Source organism: Zophobas morio, unplaced genomic scaffold (genome assembly GCF_036711695.1).
Source record: "Zophobas morio isolate AGI-343-1 ecotype UQ-CSIRO unplaced genomic scaffold, CSIRO_AGI_Zmor_V1 ptg000030l, whole genome shotgun sequence".
In the NCBI taxonomy this organism is placed as follows: Eukaryota; Metazoa; Arthropoda; class Insecta; order Coleoptera; family Tenebrionidae; genus Zophobas; species Zophobas morio.
The window spans coordinates 12,219,806-12,242,292 of NW_026972135.1; the positions used below are offsets into that span (position 1 = coordinate 12,219,806).

At 34.1% G+C, this 22,487-nt stretch overlaps 2 protein-coding genes and 1 long non-coding RNA gene across 3 annotated transcripts; 2 read left to right on the forward strand and 1 right to left on the reverse strand.

Annotated features, from left to right (window-relative positions):
- The first annotated feature begins 82 nt into the window (after positions 1 to 82).
- Positions 83 to 1,232, forward strand: LOC135139064 (COMM domain-containing protein 3). Its single transcript, XM_064069153.1, has 3 exons — positions 83 to 528; positions 576 to 847; positions 906 to 1,232. Exons 1-3 carry the CDS (start codon positions 381 to 383, stop codon positions 1,095 to 1,097), a joined length of 612 nt encoding a protein of 203 aa, XP_063925223.1. The 5' UTR covers positions 83 to 380; the 3' UTR covers positions 1,098 to 1,232.
- Positions 1,233 to 8,168: 6,936 nt separating this feature from the next.
- On the reverse strand, positions 8,169 to 8,977 carry LOC135138983 (uncharacterized). The gene is made up of 2 exons (XR_010282092.1): positions 8,818 to 8,977; positions 8,169 to 8,747 (listed from the first exon to the last, which is right to left on the reverse strand). It is a non-coding gene; the product is annotated as an uncharacterized LOC135138983 (long non-coding RNA).
- Positions 8,978 to 12,456: 3,479 nt separating this feature from the next.
- Positions 12,457 to 22,445, forward strand: LOC135138246 (uncharacterized). Its single transcript, XM_064068173.1, has 4 exons — positions 12,457 to 12,537; positions 12,595 to 12,630; positions 12,839 to 16,638; positions 21,572 to 22,445. Exons 2-4 carry the CDS (start codon positions 12,595 to 12,597, stop codon positions 22,362 to 22,364), a joined length of 4,629 nt encoding a protein of 1,542 aa, XP_063924243.1. The 5' UTR covers positions 12,457 to 12,537; the 3' UTR covers positions 22,365 to 22,445.
- The last annotated feature ends 42 nt before the right edge of the window (positions 22,446 to 22,487 follow it).

Consider the following 22,487-nt stretch of genomic DNA (forward strand, 5'->3'; position numbering starts at 1 on the left):
TCGAGAAATTAAGTTTCTAAGTAACAAGTGTTAAAACAAAGTAATTCTGATAAGATAAAAACGACCTTGTGACCTAGTTCGGTTCTGTTGGCAGAGCCGATAAAAACATCGCGAGGAGTTGAGATCTAAGCGAAACATTAATAAATCTGGTTGTTCGATTTTACCACAGACCTATAATAATATCGACACTATTTTCTGGGGCTTCATTGTTGGCATGGTACTCGACTATCTTTAACGGGATACTAATTTATATTTTCTACGTTTATGGTTTTTAATCTGTCAACCTGTTTTAATCCCAGTTTCCCCACGTTTACACTAGACACCAAACCCTCCTCAATAAATCACCGCCTTTTGTTGTGACAGTCGTGACAGTTGAGGTTATGTCAAACACAAACGAAATGAAATTCGACGAAAATATTAAAAAATCACTTAATTTAGCGAATAATGCAACTGCTGTAACGGACGCTACATTCAAAGGATTATTAGAGAACTGTTTTTCAGTTCTTACAGGACTACCAGAACCTCACAGTACGTTTTTAAGCAGTGTAAACAGCAAAATAACCTCATTGTTTCAGACGTTACAAATTTATACAACTCGAAACCGGACCTGGTAAAGGAATTGTACGCCGCTTTACTATCCATTACAGCTGAATTTGTACGTAGCGGTCAAAAGAGCGACAGCATAAGAGATTTTCTTAACAAATGTGGCTACAATGAGGCCAAAATTAGCTTTTATACTGATCTGTATGACAGAAATCGTGAAGAAATTGAAGGTAGTTTAATAAATGTGGGGAGTCATCTTCCTCACATAACAGACGTGACATGGAAAATCGACTATATTATCAAAGTATAAGTGTTTAAGTTTACTAGTGTAATAATTAATTAATTGTAATTTTTTATTTTAGTCAAGTTGTGTCGATGCCAGTGAAGGTCCGCTCTTCCGAATAGGGCTCCAGACAGAGAAATATGACTCCGAAATAGGCGGTAAAAAGGTCGAGCTTGTCAATTTTACATGTGACAGTCAAGAACTTCAAGATTTGGTTTACAAATTAAAAGACGCAGTTCGGCATTGTCAAAGAATAGGAAGTGAGCACTGAGGGGTTCTGCTGATAGTTTATCGTTCCTATATTAATATTTATTGCCTGTTTTTGATATGTAAATAACTTGTACTAATTGATAATGTGTGATATAAAAACGTGTACTACGAAGGTGCAATAAAGTACAAGAATGGGTTTTGTTGTTTTGTGTTTTGCCCTTTTTCTTTTAGGTAAGAATAAAATTCGGTAGTACTTTTATCGTTGAACATAATTACGTAAAATATTTGTTTGAAAAATAGGTGGAAATTGCGCCCCCACTGATCATGACGAAGAATCCATTACTGAAGAAACGCAGTTGTCAGGTGTCACAGAAACACAAGAAAATGCTATAACACAGAAAAGTCTACAAGACACCCCTGAGTCAAGTAAGTATTAATAATTGTGTTGGTCCAAAAAATACTGATTTTTATAGCTACCGCAAAAAATCCTGTTCAACAATGGTTTGAAAGTCTGTCACAAAATGCATCAAGAGGTGCTCAAAACGCAATGAATACTTTTAAAGAGTGGCTCACAAATGTATCACAACGCCCAAATGGGGGAATCCCGCCTGTTCAAAATTTACCCACCATGTATATGGGTAGTTTCCAACTTTTAAAAATGCCTATGCCTCAAATTGGTGATGTTATTAAAGGAATGGGAGATTTAGCTTCGTTGGCACAAACTTTCAATAAAGTGTCGGGATCGAGTGGGTTATTACCACAGGGGATACCTTTACTTTCACAGGGTTTACAAGGGTAAAAAAATGATTACGATATACTTAAAGTAAGATTTGTATTTGAAAAATAAATCCAGTTAAGTACTACCTACTTATTATAAATAATTGTACGTAAAATGCAATACACGTAAAATTAGGGACAATGGAGCAGATAACAAGACAAATCCATAGTTGTAAATTGTGTTTATGGTTTAATGTATCAAAAATATTTAAGCGGATTATCCAGCAGTAGATATCGAGGTGGCAAGATATCGAGACAAATCCTTGATTTATGACCTAGGATTGAGACGGTAACCAGCCGCATAAAATGAATTATAACATCCCATATTATTAAGTTTAGTGGGGCCATATAATCTTGTAGTATCTGAAAGACTATAAAGTGAATAAGATGGTCTTATTTATCAACGATTAAAGGATTTAAGAAGCAAGTACTATCTGGTTCCAACTAACTGTCGGGCCTGCTGCCTGCTGGGAAATCGTAGATCGTAGATCATTTCGAGTTTGTATACTTATTGGTTGCTTGATTCTACCAAAATTTTCTCTCGTAAAGAAAAATTTCTGCTCAATGCATAATAGAATTCTCACAAGTCTGTTTATTTTTCAAATCAATAAACTGTATTATCTGTATGAGGTTCTGCCTTAAGACATCCTGATCCGACCTGGAGACATTCCGTTTACTGGTATATGAATAAGCTGCCTCCCTTATTTAACTCTTTAGGTAGCATTCTTCTAGCAATTACTCATTTTGTCATTTACCCATTTCATTCTTCATTTTGTCAGTCCTTATTTCGGTACTGATAAATGAATTTCGAGTCCAAAATGCCAAGAGTTTTTGCAACTGTCCACGGCTGGATAAAAAAGTATCCCGAATTAGCGCTAGATGAGAATTCTCAATCTGTTTTTTGTAAAGTGTGCTGTGAAACGCTAAGTAAGCTAACCAAATTTTTATCATTGCTATATTTTGAATTTGCCACTTTTAGTTTTATTAGTTCTAATTTCAAACAATTGTTTAATATACTTACTGATATCTTATTGCTTTTGTAGCGGTACAATAATAAGCGAAGAAACATAAGCCGCTCTGTAATCTAGTGGTCAGGGCACCCACCCGGCAAGCGAGAAACGTGTGGTTCGATTCCCACTGGGGCAGCAACATTTTTCCTCGCTTATCTTTACTTTCAATTAAACGCGATAAGTAAAGCATGCACAGTATAAATTAATTTTATTTGAAAAGAAGTTTTCGATGATTCAGCATATTGGAACAAGCCTTCACAAAAATAAGCTGAAGCAAAGGCTTCTCGCAGAATCTTTCTCCAACACCCAGAAGATGACAGATCGGCAAAAATATTGTTTCGAATTGTGGGACGCTTTCCTCACTGCCGATATTCCTTTATCAAAACTGAATAACTCTAAGCTACGATCATTGCTTAAAAAGCGTACCATGAAGTCAGTTCCTGGTGAAAGTACCTTAAGAAAAAACTACGTGGATCCGTGTTTCAAAAAACAAAGTAGGTTATTCGTCAAATTATAGGCGATAATCTAATTTATTTTCATGTCGATGAAACAATTGGTACTTTAAGCAGTGAAAAATGTGGCAGTTCATATTTGATTACCACAAAAGCTTTGGAAAAGAGTAATAATAATATTACTACAAGTGTGATAACCCAAACTTCCCGCCTTTAAATTGACCTTGAAAAAGTTTGATGGCCCGCGAAAAATTTAAAATTTGGCTTTGGCTGTGATCATCTAACAAAATCGGAACCTAGGCTATAAATAAGCTGACAGCTCCACGTCGTCCAGACCGTTCCCACTGAATTTATACAAAGCCTGCACCCCTTGTGCAGATGACGCGACAAATCCTGATAGCCACCACTAGGAGCCGCGCCTTACGCTTCTCCTACGTGTTTCGGTGTTATTTAACCTCAGTTCCATTTTTAAATGTTCAATTTCTTTTAAGTCTGATATTAATAATTGAACAAGTGTTAAGGTTTCAAAAGAGCAATTAAACAATATTTAAATTCGCCATACAATCTTGTGAAATTTTAAACAACAAATAATTCTTAAGTGAGATTAAAATTGAACATCAAATAATTTATACGGTGGAAACATTCATCAACAAAATATTTACAAACAAAACTTAGCAAAGATTTATAAAAAACAAAAGGTCAGCAACATTTAGCGTTGTGAGGACAAGCCTCGATGATGTAATCAATTTTTTGCATTGCGAGGACATGCCTCAGTGATGTAATCATGATAACGATGATAATAACCATGATAACCGCCTAAGGGAAGAAATTATTTTAACCCCCCCCCCCGCAGTTCGCAGTATGAATTTTGTTAATTTAACTACTAGCAATGTTGTGTGAAGAATTAAGAAGTGTTAAAATGTAACACTTACGTATATGCATCCAAAAACCTATTCGTATTTAAACAACAAAGGTCGTCCTCTGTCTAACCACCAACCCTCTAACTAAAATCCCTAGCGCTACTAATTGTCCAACTATCCAGCAAGCGTTACCGTGCACCTGGTTGCCCATGTTTAACCATTTTTTTCGCAAATTCAAATTATTCAAATGTGATTTCGCGCCGCTGTTAATTAACTTCAGCGCGAAAATTTTGATTTAAATTCGGTCACCACACAAGGTTTATTCATGAAGGTTTAACGAACTTTTTTCTTCCGGAACCAGTTCCAACTGAAAAAATTATGAAAAAATTATTAATTTTCGTTAGATGCTGCTACATTTATGTGCAAAGCTTCATACAAACTAAATATATTTTTTCCTTGGTTAATTCATATTACGTGCTTACCTCATGGTATAAATAGTGTGGCTGAGGTAATTAGAAATTTATTTCCAATAGTAAATGATTTAGTGACTAATATTAACAAGAATTTTGTTAAATCATCGTTTCCCATTACCTCCATAACCTGTTGTAGCTAGGTGGAGAGCATGGCAGTTGTATTTGTATCAAAAACTACAATGCAATCAAGAATTTTGTAATGACCTATCAGATACTGTTATAGAATCTAAAATAATTTTTGCTAAAACAGAACTGCTACGGTAGTTGGTACTTATTTGGCTAATTTTTCCATGTTTGCTGCCTATTTTTAATAAAGTGGTGCATATTTCTTCGATTGTTTGATACATACAATTCGAGCTTTAATTACGTACTATAATAAAATGGCACTTTTATTTCTGTGCAATATGTTAATTAATATAATACACAATATTTTTTTTCTTTTTTTCTTCCTTCAGATCATCGCAGAGATTCTAAAAGAATCTCAATATATACCTACAACTTGACACTGATAAAAATGGTACCCTTAATGTATGTAACTGTTAAAAATCATACATAGAACGACCATAATACCAAAACTATAGTGGTTAGTCCACAAAACATGAAATCTTGCACGAAACCCTAACAGAATGCAGAAACAAACCGGAAAGTTGTGGAGTCATTCCAGCGCGATTTCACAATGACAAACATTTCCAAAGTTGCAGTGTACAACGTTTCAGTTCAAGTGTTGACTGTTATTTGAGCGATATGTACCGATTTCATTCATCAACTTTACTACTCTTTGAAACGTCTTCACAATTTTCTTTATTAAGATCATTGAAACATGAAAACGATCAAAACTATTCGTTCCAATACTTCCCCTCGAGGCAAGGGGCGCGAAGTTGACAGTTCTCTGAGAGCCTTGACATATTTATCACACAACGTTAAGTCACGAAGACTCGAAGCACCATGTGTAGTTCGTTCTCGACGAGCCCTTTGTCAAGAAATCTGCCACTTACTTTCTCCTTCTGCCTCTGTGGTGGACAAGGCGTACGTTTCATATAGTTTCGAAAAAAAAGTGAAATTTTGTTTCGGTTCATTTTATTAATTAACATTATTGTAGCAAAGTAAAATTGTCAGTTTTATGATAGTAACTGGATTTATTTCTCAAATACAAATCTTAGGTACTTATGTCGTACTAATTGTATCGTTCTTGCAAACTCTATGAAAGCAAAGGTACACCTTTTGGTAATATTTAAATCACTTGCTCTAGTTTGTGCCAATGAAGCTAAATTCCCTACTCCTTTAACAACATCACCAATTTGGCGGAATAAACGTTTTTAAAAGTAGTTTCAAACGGCGTGAGAGCAAAGGTGCCACGGCATTAAAGGTTTGAACAGCCAGCTTGACGAAATTTCGAATTATTTCAATGAATTCACCAAATCTTTTATCGAAAACCACTGGAAGTGTATTTACTCCGAAAAGAACAAACAAAATATGGATGACATAGCACGTGAAATTAAATTTCTCCGAAAAACAAAACCCTTAAGCGATAAGCAACGCACTGCGTGGATTTCTTATCTTATCGGCAAACCTTTGTTCATTGACCTTGACCAAGAACATGAAAAAAGTATTTATTTCGTTTCTAATCTCTTAAAAACTTTGGAAAAGTATAAAATCCAGTTGGTACTAGTTGGCAAAAAAGTCAATGAAGCTGAATTTAAAGGTTGGAATATTTTTGGAAGCCTTAAAGACCTAGCAGCTGCCAATCAAGCTCTTTATAACAAATTTTGCCACATGTTTAACATTTCGTTCCAAGGGAGAGAGTCTGTATCAATTGATACATTAAAAAATTCGCTTCCTTTAGACCAGCTTATACAACCATCCGAAATTTTCCACTTTTTAAAAGGCACCCTATCTATAGGAAAACATATAAATGCGTTACCAAAATTTTATATTCCTAGGAGTCTACTGAGAACTAAAATCAGTCTTGATGATTTACGACGTGTGTGTGAAAAATCCAAAGCCGTGATACACTGCAATGGTAAATCCGCAGAATTTATGGAATATCTGAAGAACAATTTTGATTCACAAGTTCTTCCTATCGTGACAGATGAAACACAAATCCAAGAAGTTCACAAGCGCTTCTGTCATTTTAAATTACTACCAGATAAAGTTTTGGAATGGATGGATTACAAATTTGATCCAAAAATGTCTTCAATTTTTGATAATGATAAAAGCCTGGTAGTGGGAGAGTCTGGAATTGGAAAAACCACCATGATGACGTGTTTAGCACACAACTGTACACTAAATTACTGCATCGTAATAGTTTCCCTGCAACAACAAAGTTCGCTCTTGAAAGAAGAAGAAACAACTGACAAGATAATAAAAGAGTTTCTTGTTCCTACCAAACGGAGCAAGTTAGACGATCGCGTCACTAAGGAGCTTCTAGAGAAAAAACAAGTAATCTTCTTTGATGGCCTAAATGAACTGACCACCACGCATTTAAACAAAGCAGTTACTCTAATTACCAACATAGCTGAACAAGGGTTTAAAGTCTGGATTTTTTGTACGAAAGACTTCCAAAATATGGCACAAAATGTTCTTGGAATAACGTTCTGCTACTCAATTGAACCTCTGACGGAAGAAGATCAAGAGCAATACGTCTGTCGTCGATTGAAGGACGCAAATGTTGACGATGGGGTTATTGACAATGTTACAACTAGATTTATCGAAAGTGGTATTGCAAAGAACAACGATATTTTCAAACTACCTCTTGTTTTATATATTCTCACCGAGATTATAAAGTCTTGCAAAGATATTGGCAATTCAGAAGAACTTTTCGTCCTCGACAAAATGTACACCAGCTTTGTCGAAGGAAAAGTGCAGCATAATATCAAAAAAATTGGGTGTAACCACCTTGATAAACTTACTGTGATTACTGATCCATTCAAATAAATATATATACGATAAAAGTGGTAGCCTTAATGTATGTAACTGTTAAAAATCATACATAGAACGACCATAATACCAAAACTATAGTGGTTAGTCCACAAAAGATGAAATCTTACACGAATCTCTAACAGAATGCAGAAACAAACCGGAAAGTTGTAGAGTCATTCCAGCGCGATTTCACAATGACAAACATTTCAAAACTTGCAGTGTACAACGTTTCACTTCAAGTGTTGACTGTTATTTGAGCGATATGTACCTATTTCATTCATCAACTTTAAACTACTCTTTGAAACGTCTTCACAATTTTCTTTATTAAGATCATTGAAACATGAAAACGATCAAAACCTATTCGTTCCAATACTTCCCCTCGAGGCAAGGGGCGCGAAGTTGACAGTTCTCTGAGAGCCTTGACATATTTATCACACGACGTTAAGTCACGAAGACTCGAATCACCATTTGTAGTTCGTTCTCGACGAGCCCTTTGTCAAGAAATTTACCACTTACTCTTCTCCTTCTGCCTCTGTGGTGGACAAGGCGTACGTTTCATATAGTTTCGAAAAAAAAAAAGTGAAATTTTGTTCCGGTTCATTTTAATAATTAACATTATTGTAGCAAAGTGAAATTGTCAGTTTTATGATAGTGACTGGATTTATTTTTCAAATACAAATCTTAGGTACTTATGTCGTACTAATTGTATCGTTCTTATAAACCCTATGAAAGCAAAGGTACACCTTTTGGTAATAAATTACTTGCCCCAGTTTGTGCCAATGAAGCTAAATTGCCTACTCCTTTAACAACATCACCAATTTCCGGAATAAACGTTTTTAAAAGTAGTTTCAAACCACGTGAGAGCAAAGGTGCCACGGCATTAAAGGTTTGAGCAGCCAGCTTGACGAAATTTCGAATTATTTCAATGATATCACCAATCTGAGGTATGCGTAGCTGTAAAAGCTGAAAACCGCCTAAATATAAATTAGAAGTATTTCGAAGAGACGGGATTCCATCATCTGGGCCTCGTGCTTCATCTGTAAACTCTTCGTCAACAGTATTCGGTGCGTCTTGAGCATCTCTTGAAGGATTTTGTACTTGTTTTCTAAACCATTCTTGAACAGGAACCTTTTGAACACCTCTCCACCCATTTCGTGATAGAGTTCTAAACCATTGTTGAGCGGGATTTTTTTCATAATTAGTAGGTGCGCAACTTCTACCTATTTTTCATACAAATATTTTGTGTGCTAATCTTTCATGTTAAAAATCCCGTCTGAACTGTATTCTTACCTAAAAGAAAAACGGCAAAACATACAAAAACCAAACCCATTCTTGTACTTTATTGCACCTTCTTAGAACACCTTTTTATATCACTCATTATCAATTAGTCATTCTTTTCTCTCCCTTGTGTATCAGAATGTACGGGGGCTACGAAACAAAGGTTGATAAATTTTATCTGTCACTAATTAACAAAGAATACGATATTGTTTATTTTACATAAACCTGGTTGTCACAGTGTTATCTACCTACTCTGATAGAGATAGTCTATTGTTTTCTTGTATGGTTAAATACATTTTTATTATTTATTTGTCTTAAATTAATCAAACAATCAATGGTTACGATTACGATAATTAAAGTAACTGGATACAAAAACACAAGTTATAACGCGTGATGAGGTGTAATAATAATAATAATAATAATAATATTTATTTATCCAACAGTAGCTTTACACTACACAATTACAGGATAAATATTATATTCTACAATAAACTAAAAATACATAAATAAAATATAAATTATAAAATTGATTCCTAAATAATAAACTCTTCAACAAATCATCTAAAAATTATTTGTAATGACCGATTTTAGTCTGCCTAAATTAATGGTGAAAATGTCAACATCTGAACATAAATTATTAGTACTTCTACACATAGACAATATAGGTGACTGCGCATAATGGTTCGTACTCGCTGCAGATAAATAAAATGTGTCCCTCATCCTACTGTTTATTCTTGGGACTAGTAAATTAACTGATGCCAATAAGTACTCATCGGAAATTACATATCTAATTAATTTTACAAGAAATACAATTTCATGCATAATCCTACGATTGCTTAAAGATACATACGAAAACTCATTCAATAACAAATCATAAGGATAACCATGTTCAACGAAGCTTCTATGCCTCCGATAATACAAGATTTTTAGGTATTTGCGTTGCACTCTTTCAACCATATCAGCATATTTCTTATAGCATGGATTCCAAACAACAGAACAATACTCCAATTTGCTACGAATGTAAGCATTATAGAAACTGACAAGTGCTTGATTATTGAGATCACGCGTATTTCTGGCAAGAAAGCCTAAAATACTGTAACACCCTTTGCACAACGTTTCGACGTGACTGTTAAATGTTAATTTTGAATCAAATATGACACCAAGATCTCTGAATATGTCACAACGTTTCAATGATTTTTGATTAATTGCATATTGGTAAACAATGGTATCCTGTTTTCTTGAGAAAGTCATCACCCTACACTTGTCTTTATTTAGTACCAAACTGTTAGCAGTACACCACTGATAAAGCATGTTAAGGTCAGCTTGAAGTAACTCACAATCTCTTGCCGATTCAATAGTTCGATATATTTTTAAATCGTCCGCATAAAGTAAATAATTAGAAGAAGAAAGACTTTGCACAACATCATCAATAAAAACACAAAACAACAAGGGACCAAGCATTGACCCCTGTGGAACTCCAGTCGGAGGTTCATATATCCGAGACTTGACACCTTGATATTCAACATAGTTTTTCCTACCCTGCAGGTAGGAACGAACAAGCTCAATCAAATCAGTAGCGACAGCGGCGCGAAGGGCGTCTTCTCGTGAAGATCTATTTGCCCTAACCACAGCCACAAGCTGAAGCTTACTTCTGTCCCCACAAAGGATAGGCAGTCTGATTCACTAAGGTTGAAAATCCCCAGTCCACCTAGTACTATTGGATATCGTTGTTGTTAATAAATTGAATCTGAATAAGTAAATGTCCATCATCTGTTTTTTTTTAACGAACATTTACATGATTGTTATCAAATTCTTCGGACATAAATTGTTCGAAATGAACCAAATTAGGCACGGTAATTTTATTACCAGTAAAACTATATTGGAACAGCGTTAGGATTAGGATGGAGATATTCTGTATTCTGTATAACCATTTCAAACGATTTTGAGGAGTTTGATACAATTTATATGTTATATAATTATTCACGGTCCTACATTTGCAAAATCTTCTTCTTCAAATTTCTCCTCCAAAGTGTTGTGATTCAAACTATATTTTGTATCAGGTTATGGGGCCAAAGCTTTGGAAAATTTTACCAATAGGTAGTCTCACTGCAAAAAAAGTATGAAATGCATCTGTAATCTGTAAATCATCAGGAGGGATTTGTGGAGGGAAATGTAACGCAAAAATAAAAAAAAATGCTGGAAATTCAATTTTATGTCCAAATGTGTTTATTAAATGAAAGAAAAAACATTTTTTTGATAAGCAGACACCTCCACCACGTGTACGATTAACAAGTTTAAACCGTCACCACTTAAAACTAAATATTCAGAAGAAAATAACTCACTATCTCTATCAGAGTAATTTTGTGAGAACTAGGTTTATGTAAGTCAAACAATACCTATCCTATTCTCCGTTAATTAGTGATACATAAATTTTATCAACCTTTGTTCGTGGCCCACGTACATTTTGATACACAAGGGAGAGAGAAGAATGCAAATTATTGATAATGCATGATATAAAAGGATGTTCTATACGAAGGTGCAATAAAGTACAAAAATGGCTTTCGTTGTTTTGTGCTGTACCCTTTATGTTTTAGGTAAGAATAAATTTCAGATAGTATTTTGAACATTATCACTAATATTTCTATGAAAAATAGGTGTAAGTTGCTCACCCACTGATCATGAAGAAGTGTCCATTATTAGAGAAGTGAACCGGCCAGGTGTCACAGAAACTGAAGAAAATGTTATAAAACAGAGAAGTCCACAAGTTGTGGACTCCCCTATGTTTATAACATTTTCTTCTTGGTCTCAAAGACAATCCTTTTTATAGATGCTGAAAAATATCTCCTTCAACGATGGTTTAGGTTTCTACCCCAAAATCCTCCAGTAGGTGCTAACAGCGTTCTTATTCAACCATCGTTTAGAAAAATACAAAAAAAGCCCGCAAGAAAGGCTGAAAATGCAACGACGACTTCAAACGATGATGAAATTCCGCCTGTTGAAAAAACTCCTGACACGTCGTATTTAGAGGATTTTCAGCTTTTACAAGAGCGTATTCCTCAAATTGGTTCCGTTATTAAAGGACTTGTAAAGCTGACTACGTTGGCAGAATCTTTTCGTAAAGGAATTGATTTTGTTCTGACAGCATTTAAGTAAATTTTGAAATATTTGTTTGAAAAATAAGTCCAATTACTACTAGGACACTAGGAGTATAATAAAATGACACCTTTATTTGGCTAGAATGTGTTCAATTATAAAATGAACCAATAAAAGCTTTCATTAAATTAAATTCCTTGTTTGCAGTCCACAGCTTCCTGAAGTTGTCCTGAATAAAAAAAATAAGTGACCAAGATATTATTTTAATATATGTATATTTCGTTCACCGAACAGATGGAGTTGTAAAAGTGCGTAATCTTTACGTGATCTAATAAACAAAAAACTTTTAAATAATGCAGATTTTTAAGACTGGAATAATATTTTTATTTATAGAAAAATAATTAAATATTCATTATCATTTTTGACGTTGGTATTTTTATCAGTTATACATCTGTGTTCATCCAAGTATTAAACTCTTTAGATATCCCTATTTTATCTTTTAGATAGAATTGTACTCACCAGATAAATGATTTTTTATAAATAACACATTTTACTTTAGGTAAACCTAAACAATGTGTGTGTTATTCTTTGTGTATTTCATTATATATGTCTAATCGTCTAATCTAACAGCAATCAAAGGTAAAAAGCATTTAATTTAATTTAGAAGCATATTTTTATTTTAAAGTAAATTTTCAGATGTCCTCACATGGAAATCCTGTTGCTGAAAAAAAGGTATGAATTGTAACTTTTGCAAGAAATATAATTAATCTTTTTTATGTGCATGTTATTAATACGTGTTGGTTTAGTAGTATTATTATATTATAATAACGTCCCTATAAAGACTAATAAGAATGTAATATATTTTTTGAGACTTTGTCGTGTCCGAAATATTTTCGGAAATTTACCCTTCTCTAAAATTGTTATGTTTTTTCTAATTTAGTTACGTACTGGCACCGTCAACAGAGGTTATGAATACGAAGAACTAGTACCAGCATATTTTGCTTTAAAATTACTCTTAGATGAAAATGTTAGTTCCTACACCATGAATCTTAACCCTTGCAGTTACCAAAAATTCGACGATATAGTTATTACAATCAAAGTCTACGACAGCATTGAACAATTTGCCATTCAGTTAAAACACAGAGAAGACGGGAGAAATATTGTTAACGCAAAAGAAGAATTTTGTAGGACAGACTCCAACAACAAAGGCAAGGGTTATAATATATCTGAATATTTGGAAGCTTATAACAACGAAGACCCCCAGATAAAAGAAAACTATAAATTCGTATTATTCACCAATGCACGCTTCGATGATCTAGATAAGGTACCAAAATATAACCCTGTAAATATGTCGAAACCTTTTAGGTCGAAGTTTTTAAACGTAGAGCACATTATTAAACTTCGTGGGGTTTCACCTTCAAAGACTAAATTTTTTGAAAAATTTTTTCTTATTTATGGACAACAAAATGTTGATGAGATGCAAGATGAAATAGAACGAATTTTTACAAATAGATTCAATGCTGACACTCAAGTGGTTACCTCCTATATTAATTTTTTTAAACAAGTACACAATGCTAAATATAACGATACAAAAATCACAAGAGATGTAATCATTTTGAACATTGCACGATGTGTGTTTCATAACTGTACAATTATGCCTTCTATCAGTATAAACCATAACAGCAATATAGAAGTAGTGGAAGAGATAATCAAAATATTTGATCTAGTCATTCTTTCTGATACTGACAAATCTTTTATCAAAAACCACTGGAAGTGTATTTACTCCGAAAAGAACAAACAAAATATGGATAACATAGCACGTGAAATTAAATTTCTCCGAAAAACAAAACCCTTAAGCGATAAGCAACGCACTGCGTGGATTTCTTATCTTATCGGCAAACCTTTGTTCATCGACTTTGACCAAGAACATGAAAAAAGTATTTATTTTGTCTCCAATCTCTTAAAATCTTTGGAAAAGTATAAAATCCAGTTGGTACTAGTTGGCAAAAAAGTCAATGAAGCTGAATTTAAAGGCTGGAATATTTTTGGAAGCCTTAAAGACCTAGCAGCTGCCAATCAAGCTCTTTATAACAAATTTTGCCATATGTTTAACATTTCGTTCCAAGGGAGAGAGTCTGTATCAATTGATACATTAAAAAATTCGCTTCCTTTAGACCAGCTTATACAACCATCCGAAATTTTCTACTTTTTAAAAGACACCCTATCTATTGGAAAACGTATAAATGCATTACCAAAATTTTATATTCCTAGGAGTCTACTGAGAACTAAAATCAGTCTTGATGATTTACGACGTGTGTGTGAAAAATCCAAAGCCGTGATACACTGCAATGGTAAATCCGCAGAATTTATGGAATGTCTGAAGAAGAACAACTTTGATTCACAACTTCTTCCTATCGTGACAGATGAAACACAAATCCAAGAAGTTCACAACAGCTTCTGTTATTTTAAATTACTGCCAGATAATATTTTGGAATGGATGGATTACAAATTTGATCCAAAAATGTCTTCAATTTTTGACAATGATAAAAGCCTGGTAGTGGGAGAGTCTGGAATTGGAAAAACCACCATGATGACGTGTTTAGCACACAACTGTCCACTAAATTACTGGATCGTAATAGTTTCCCTGCAACAACAAAGTTCGCTCTTGAAAGAAGAAGAAACAACTGACAAGATAATAAAAGAGTTTCTTGTTCCTACTAAACGGAGCAAGTTAGACGATCGCGTCACTAAGGAGCTTCTGGAGAAAAAACAAGTAATTTTCTTCTTTGATGGCTTAAATGAACTGACCACCACGCATTTAAACAAAGCAGTTACTCTAATTACCAACATAGCGGAACAAGGGTTTAAAGTCTGGATTTTTTGTACGAAAGACTTCCAAAATATGGCACAAAATGTTCTTGGAATAACGTTCTGCTACTCAATTGAACCTCTGACGGAAGAAGATCAAGAGCAATACGTCTGTCGTCGATTGAAGGACGCAAATGTTGACGATGGGGTTATTGACAATGTTACAACTAGATTTATCGAAAGTGGTATTGCAAAGAACAACGATATTTTCAAACTACCTCTTGTTTTATATATTCTCACCGAGATTATAAAGTCTTGCAAAGATATTGGCAATTCAGAAGAACTTTTCGTTCTCGACAAAATGTACACCAGCTTTGTCGAAGGAAAAGTGCAGCATAATATCAAAAAAATTGGGTGTAACCACCTTGATAAACTTACTGTGATTACTGATCCATTCAAAGATTACTACTTCAGTGGTTACACAATGGCTGCTTTACAGGTGTGTTTTGAACCTGAGTTGTTCAAATCGTTGAATGTACAAATCGACAAAAAATTTTTTCACCACGTGAAAGCAAACGGAGATTACTTAGAATTTATCAAAGTCAACGAAGATGATACAATCACGTTTGGTCATTACACTTTTGCAGAATATTTCGCAGCCTTGTGGTTGAGCGAAAACATTGACGAAATACCATTCGAGGTAAAAAAGTCTATTCTGCAACCTAAATATGATGGAATTAGACGTTTTTTTGATGCAAATTTAGCAGAAGGTTGTCCACTGCATTTGGCCATAATCGAGCAAGATATGTCGAAAGTAGAAGCACACCTAAAGTGTATAAACGATGTAGATAAAGGTGGAAGGACCCCTCTTCACCTAGCTGTGACTTTTGGTCACAAATATCCTCTGGTTAGTCCAAATACTATTGAACACAGACTTTACAAAACCTGGGGAAGCAACTCTAACAAGCATGAAGAAATTTTAAAATTGCTCTTAAGCCAAGTTTCCAAGGAGATGATAATCAAACCTGACAAGTTTCTTGGGTGGAATTTATGGGAATATGCAGACGCTGCATTATGTCTGTTTTCGTTAGAAGAGCTTTCAAAAAAAGACCAAATTCAGTGGAAGTATTTAAAAACGCATTATCAACATTTGAAGACTTTGTCGTACTACTGTGTGACCATGGGCTACAAACAATTATTGAAAGCTACAATTGATCACAAAAGTTTGTCTTCTTTAGAAAACGAACATAAAGAAAGACCGCTTTTGCACTTGGCGTTAGAATATAATCAAACCGATATAGCGAAAATGTTGATAGACCATGGAACGAACATCAACCAGCTAGACGACATGCAACGAACACCTTTACAAGAAGCTGTAATTTGGGGACATGTTGATTTGGTCAAGTTGCTGCTAGAAAAAGGCGGCAACGTTAATGCGAGAGATTATTTAGGCCGGACTGCCTTACACATTGCGGCTAAACGTGGCTACAAGAACATTCTTCAGATATTGATTGAAAACGAAGCAGACGTTCACAGTACCGACAATGAAAAAAAAACACCATTACATAGAGCTGCTCGCGAAGGAAAAACAGATATTGTTAAATATTTGGTGGAAAAAGGTGCTTGCATTGACGCACCTGCTGTAGATGTAAGTACCCCTCTCCATCAGGCTGCAGAAATGGGACACTATGAGACAGTGAAAACGTTAGTGGAATGTGGAGCAACTAAAGAAGTTTTCAATAGAGGGAAGCAGACCCCTTTAAGTTATGCTGCTCAAGAAGGTCATGAAGATGTTGTGAGTTATTTGATTAGTGTACAAGCCAATATCTTCGCTGCGGACGATGATGGAAGGATTCCACGAGAAATAGCTGAATCAAGAGGACACACGAATGTGGCAAAAATGTTGAGGGACGCCGAAAACAACATGGATAAGTATGAATTTTATTATATAACTAGCTGACCCCGTGAACTTCGTTTCACCTACAATTTAATTTTGAATCTGCAAAATCGAATGCTTTGAAATCTTTCAGATGTTTTAAACATATGATAAGCATAATAAATTTTTATTCAAAATATATTTACTTATCCCCTCCAAAAAATTGATGACGTCAGCCCAAAATTTTGCCAAATGAATCCTATCTAAAATGTCCAAAATAGGATGAGACTATACTTGTGATTTATCATTCCATTCATATTTTTCAGTTTTGCTTATAGGGGGTGTCTCAAAAAAATTAATCACTGAGTCAATTTATTTTATTGATTGAATCAAGAATTGCAAAACTGAATTTTGAAATATTGCAGAGGTTTTGAAATTACTGTTTGACATGGTAGGTTTTCAATCAAAATATATCTGTTTATCAAGCCCAAAAATTTGAAGACGTCATCTCAAGATTTTGCCGAATAAATTCTATCTAAAATGTGCAAAATATCATCAGTATATTTTCGTAATTTATCATTGCATTCATATGTTTTAGATTTGCTTTTACAGTGACTCAAAAAAATATATGGATCAGTCAATTTAGTTTAGTGAATAACTCAAGAGTTGCAAAAATGAATACTTTGAGATCTTGCAGACGTTTTAAAGTTATTGTAGGCATAGTAAATTGTTAAGAATATTTATTTATTCCCCCCAAAAAATTGATGGAACGGCTCACTCGATTTTCGCAGATAATTTTGGGAATACAATACAGTTATTTTTAGTATTACACTGCACCAATCCAAGGTGGTATACGTGTTGATCGTAAATGTTGATTAGGTCATCACAAAATTGTGTGAAGGAAAGACTCAACTCGAAAGTGCTGAATATGATTCATTATACTTTTGGTGCGAAGCAAGTTCTGTCGAAACAACTTTCGATCAATTTTTTGACAATGGTTGATATAAATAAAACTCAGTAGATGCTCATACTCAAAATACGAAGTATCTACTCGAATATCAAATCAAAATATTTCTAGTTTTTCTAGATGATATTAATACTTCATTAGGTAACAGTTGATGCTCAAGTAGCATTTCGATACAACAAAAAAGGACAACAGTGACAGTGTTCAACCATCAAAGCAAAAATCGAGTCACCAAAATATAAGTTAGTATGGGGTAGACACCTTGACATGGGCCAGTGTTATAAAAAACGCACTGCACAATTTATGCATAAATAAAAGTTAATTACCTGAAAAGTTTTCGATATTCCTGCTCCTAATGTGTTTTTCAAACTGAATGCACCTTTTGACGACGTTCCACGTTCATGAAAGTCGCCATGTTTAGTTAAAATTCAGTCTTACAACAATCCCACTCGTTTTCTAAGCTGCTTTACAGACAGCTCAATTATTTGCCACACCGATCCTCATTTTTAGATTAAATGCTTACAAAACGCGTAGATGTTCAATTTGTGTCCGGGGAGATACAATGTTTCCAAGTAGGTACTCAGTACATAGAGTAGATGCTGAGGTATATAAGAGTAATAATGAAGTAGGTACTACGTACTTTGAATATTAGTTTCTACTCAGTTTTATTCATAACACCCAATGTCTCGCTTCAATGTTTGATTATGTTGATTATGAGCACAACGCTGATCAACTTCCATATCCGAATTACCCATGAAATAAATTATTGCGGTTTGCACTTGAGGTAGTTCATCACACATTTGAATGACTTCGTGGACCTATGTGAGGTTGCCGTCTTCTCGGCATTTTAATGAACTTCATAAAACGACACAGAATTATTTTCACAGTCAATCAAATCTGTAAATTTTGTCTTGAGAATTTTAAAATATTGATAACTTCAAATTAAATCCTCGAATAACGGTAAAGTTTGAGGTTTTGTCGAAACCAACAAAGCGAATATAGGTAAATAGAATGAAAGATCAAAATTAATAAGAAACTTTCGCAATGTGTAATTAAATTCACTTTAACCAAGACTTTTCTTAAAATAAACGACGTTTTTTTTTACGAAAAAACAAACAACGATTTGAAATGCAATATACATACTTTTCACAATTGCACGGAAGAATTAGTTTTGTATGACACGTCAGTTAGACGACAGGTCCGTCAGAAACGCTAACTATTGAAATTCGTATACAAAATTTTTAGAATTTGTTTATTTTTTAACTGTTCTTTTAAGTTTTCCTTATTTTTTTTATCCCATCCCCGTAATATAAAAAATTCTTCAAATCGGTCAAGCCGTTTTTGAGTCTTAGCGAGACTAACAGGAACAGCAATTGATTTTTATTATATAGACGATTAAAAAATGGGGGTTGGTGGTAGAAAGGTGAAAATTTAGGGTTATGTGTATTTTTTGATGCCAAATCTTAAAAAAATAAAAATAAAAAATTTTGTCCAAAAAATAGACAAAAATTTTTTAGGGTGGGCCACCCTTATCACTTAGGGGTTTAAAAAATATTTCACAACCTATTGTCAGACCTACCAAATATACATAAAAAATTTCATACAAATCGGTCAACCCATTTCGGAGAAGTTCGGTTACAAACACTGTGACGGGAGAATTTTATACATAATGCATTATTATTTTAGAACAAATTTCATTACCATAAAAAACGTTATACTGACTCGATCTTAAAAGATAGACATATGCTGTCGCGGACTTTTCTTTAGAACTTTTAGAGGGGAACAATTTCGTCATACATGATTTTTACGTAACTTTAACCGTTTAATAAGCAGCGTAAGCAACGGAAGCTGTCAAAGGAGGAATAATTTCCCGTTTTTCCGAATTTTTCATTGCTGATGAAAAATTCGTGATATTATATAGTCTATATGTAGGTATGATACATGGACTATCCAACATAAAAAGATTTTTTGAATCTGAACCAGTAGTTTCTGAGATTAACGTGTTCAAATAAACAAAAGCTTCAGCTTTATTATATAAGTATAGATATAATACATATGAGTATGTAATAATAACTCGTTTTATGAAATATTAAAAAATTGCAGTTGGCAACTATGAAGGCGCTTGGTAATTTTAGATTAAATAAGTAAATTGTGAAAAAGTCGTCAGTTTTCACTAGAAACCGTGTGTTTGGCTTTCGCCACGAAATTTTGTACTTTTATTTTGCGCAGCTAATTCTTCCGGCTTTCTAATCGGAAAAAGTGTTAATTTTCGACCGACGATACACATGCTGCAAATTTGTTTTATTGTTTGTAAATTCATCGATCAGGTTAGGATTTTAATCGTTAACTGGTGCTAACACAATGTAACAAACATTTGCTAGGAGTTTTCATGAAATTCACTTAGTCAGGACTAGTTTGATTTTATTTGTTTAATTATGAATAAGTTTCTGGATGCCAATACGTAAGTGTTACATTACAATACTTCTTAATCTTCAGCTTCACACACGATTGCTAATAGTTCATTAACGGCAGTTAAATTAACAAAATTCATAATATCGTGAGCTGGCGGGGGATTAACATAATTTCTTCCCTTAGGCAGTTATCATCGTTATCATCACCGAGGCATTTCCTCGCAACATTAAAGACTGATTAAAGCACCGAGGCATTTCCTCGCAACGTTAACGATTATATCACCGAGGCATTTCCACGCAACTCTAAAAATTACATCACCGAGATGCTGACTGGATATTTTTATGTTTATTTATCATGTATTTTGTTTGGGGTAAACAGTTCACGATACAAATTCTCAAAACAAATTGTTTTAAGTAACCAATCACTTGCATCAAGACATCAGCATTTAACGCAATGTAAATTCTTTGTTTGAATCGTTGATAAAGTGTGGCAAATATTACTCTCATGTAATTTTGTTAGCTTTGCAATTTTTCACCTCATGCAATTTTTTTTATCTCATAATTTTAACTTCAGTAATTTTCTTTGTTGTATAATTTAAATTGAACGTAAATTTTCAAGCTTTTTAGTTTCTAACCTCACGCAATATTTTATCTGCCCAAGTTTATTTCACACCAAATCTTTTGTTTTTATAAATCTTTGCTAGTTTTTTTATTTTGTAAAGATTTTGTTGATTTATGTTTGCGTCATATAAATTGTCTGATGTCCAGTTTTTAATCTCAGATAAGAATTATTTGTTGTTTAAAATGTCACAAGAGTATATGGCGAATTTAAATCTTGTTTATTGCTCTTTTGTTGGAACTTTAACACTTGTTCGGTTGTAGTTTAATATTAGAATCATTGAAATTGAACATTTAAAACTGAATTGAGGTTAAATAACACCGAAACACACAGCGGAAGCGGAGTGCACGGTTCCTTGTGGAGCTGGCGGGATTTATCCTAATAAAAATTGAACTCGTCGATGCGTTTTGAATTTCTAAATTTTTCGCGGGTTTTCAATTTTTTTTCACCTGTTAATGTAAAGCGGGATGTTTGGGTTATCACAGTCTTACAAAATTCCCTAGAACAAATCTAAGGATGATTTTTTCGCTTTTCCCCAAACCCACTAAAATATGAGTGCTTGTCTATGTTACTGGAAATATTTATTTTTTATTTTTTTACATGCGCTTAAGCGGTGTTGTTTTTTTTTCTCAGCGTAAAATTTAATCTTACAAATCGGAACACCACGCCATCCATGATTTGTATTCGTCAACTCCTTCTTTTGCCGATTTTCCAGTTCTGTTCAGAACATATTGCAATATTATAACTCCGCCCTAATAAAATAAAAATCTGGATTAGAATAGTTGAAAGTTCTTGTCATTTTCACTATTGTACGAATCCATGTTCACTGCCACCGTTGATTTTTTGAAGTGTGTCTATTTAAGTATTTTGTGTGCTAAATCCATCCTAGGGCCCATAACCTGTTGGATCTTGTTTCTTTGAAATACACATATAGTTATTTATACAATAAACTACTATTTTAAATAGGTACCTATTTAACGTTCATTATCTTTTAGAATCCCAGATCCGCAACAGAATCAACTGCACGCTGCCGTAGAAACCGGACAACTAGAAACTCTGAAGCAATTGATAAACTCGGGAGGTAAAATCGAAGAAATCAACAAAAACAATGAAACTCTTTTACACATCGCCGCTGCTCGCAATCACTTAGACATCGTTCAATATTTGCTATCAAAACAAGCAAATACCTTTGCCAAAAACTGTGACGGACGGATTCCTCTACATTTGGCTTGTCAAAACGGACACATGAAAATAGTCAAAGAACTTTTAACAAACGATCAGATGGCTGCTGTAGATCGATGGAAACTAACTCCACTCCATAGAGCTGCCCTCAAAGGTCGCAAAAAAGTAGTCAAAGTCTTAGTGGAAGCTGGAGCTGACATCAATTGCTGTAGCACCGACGGTGGTACTCCGCTGCACAGTGCTGCCCGTGGCGGTCACATCGACGTTTTAGAGTACCTGATTTCTCAAAAAGCGAGTGTCAAAGCGAAGAACGCTAAATCCAAGACGTGCTTGCATGTTGCTGTTCAAAGAGGTTGCACGGATGCAGTTGAATATTTGATAAATCAAAAAAGAGAAATTGTACACGATATTGACTACCGCGGAAGGACTGCTCTTCATTTCGCGGTTGAGAAAGGGTATAAAAATATGGTGCCAATTTTACTGCAGGGTGGTAGTGATATTAATAAAGTAAATTACTACAAAGAAACACCTTTAGATATTGCACGGAAAGAAAATCGGAAAGAAATTGTCGAGTTATTGAAGAAAAGCGGTGCAATAGATGATTGAATTGTAACTGTTTAAGTTTTTTTCTATTGGCTTTTTTTAGTTTGTAATTACTATATCTAATATAATGAGATGTTGTTTGCATTTTTACCCATCTTCTTGATACAATCACAAAAATTAATCAAA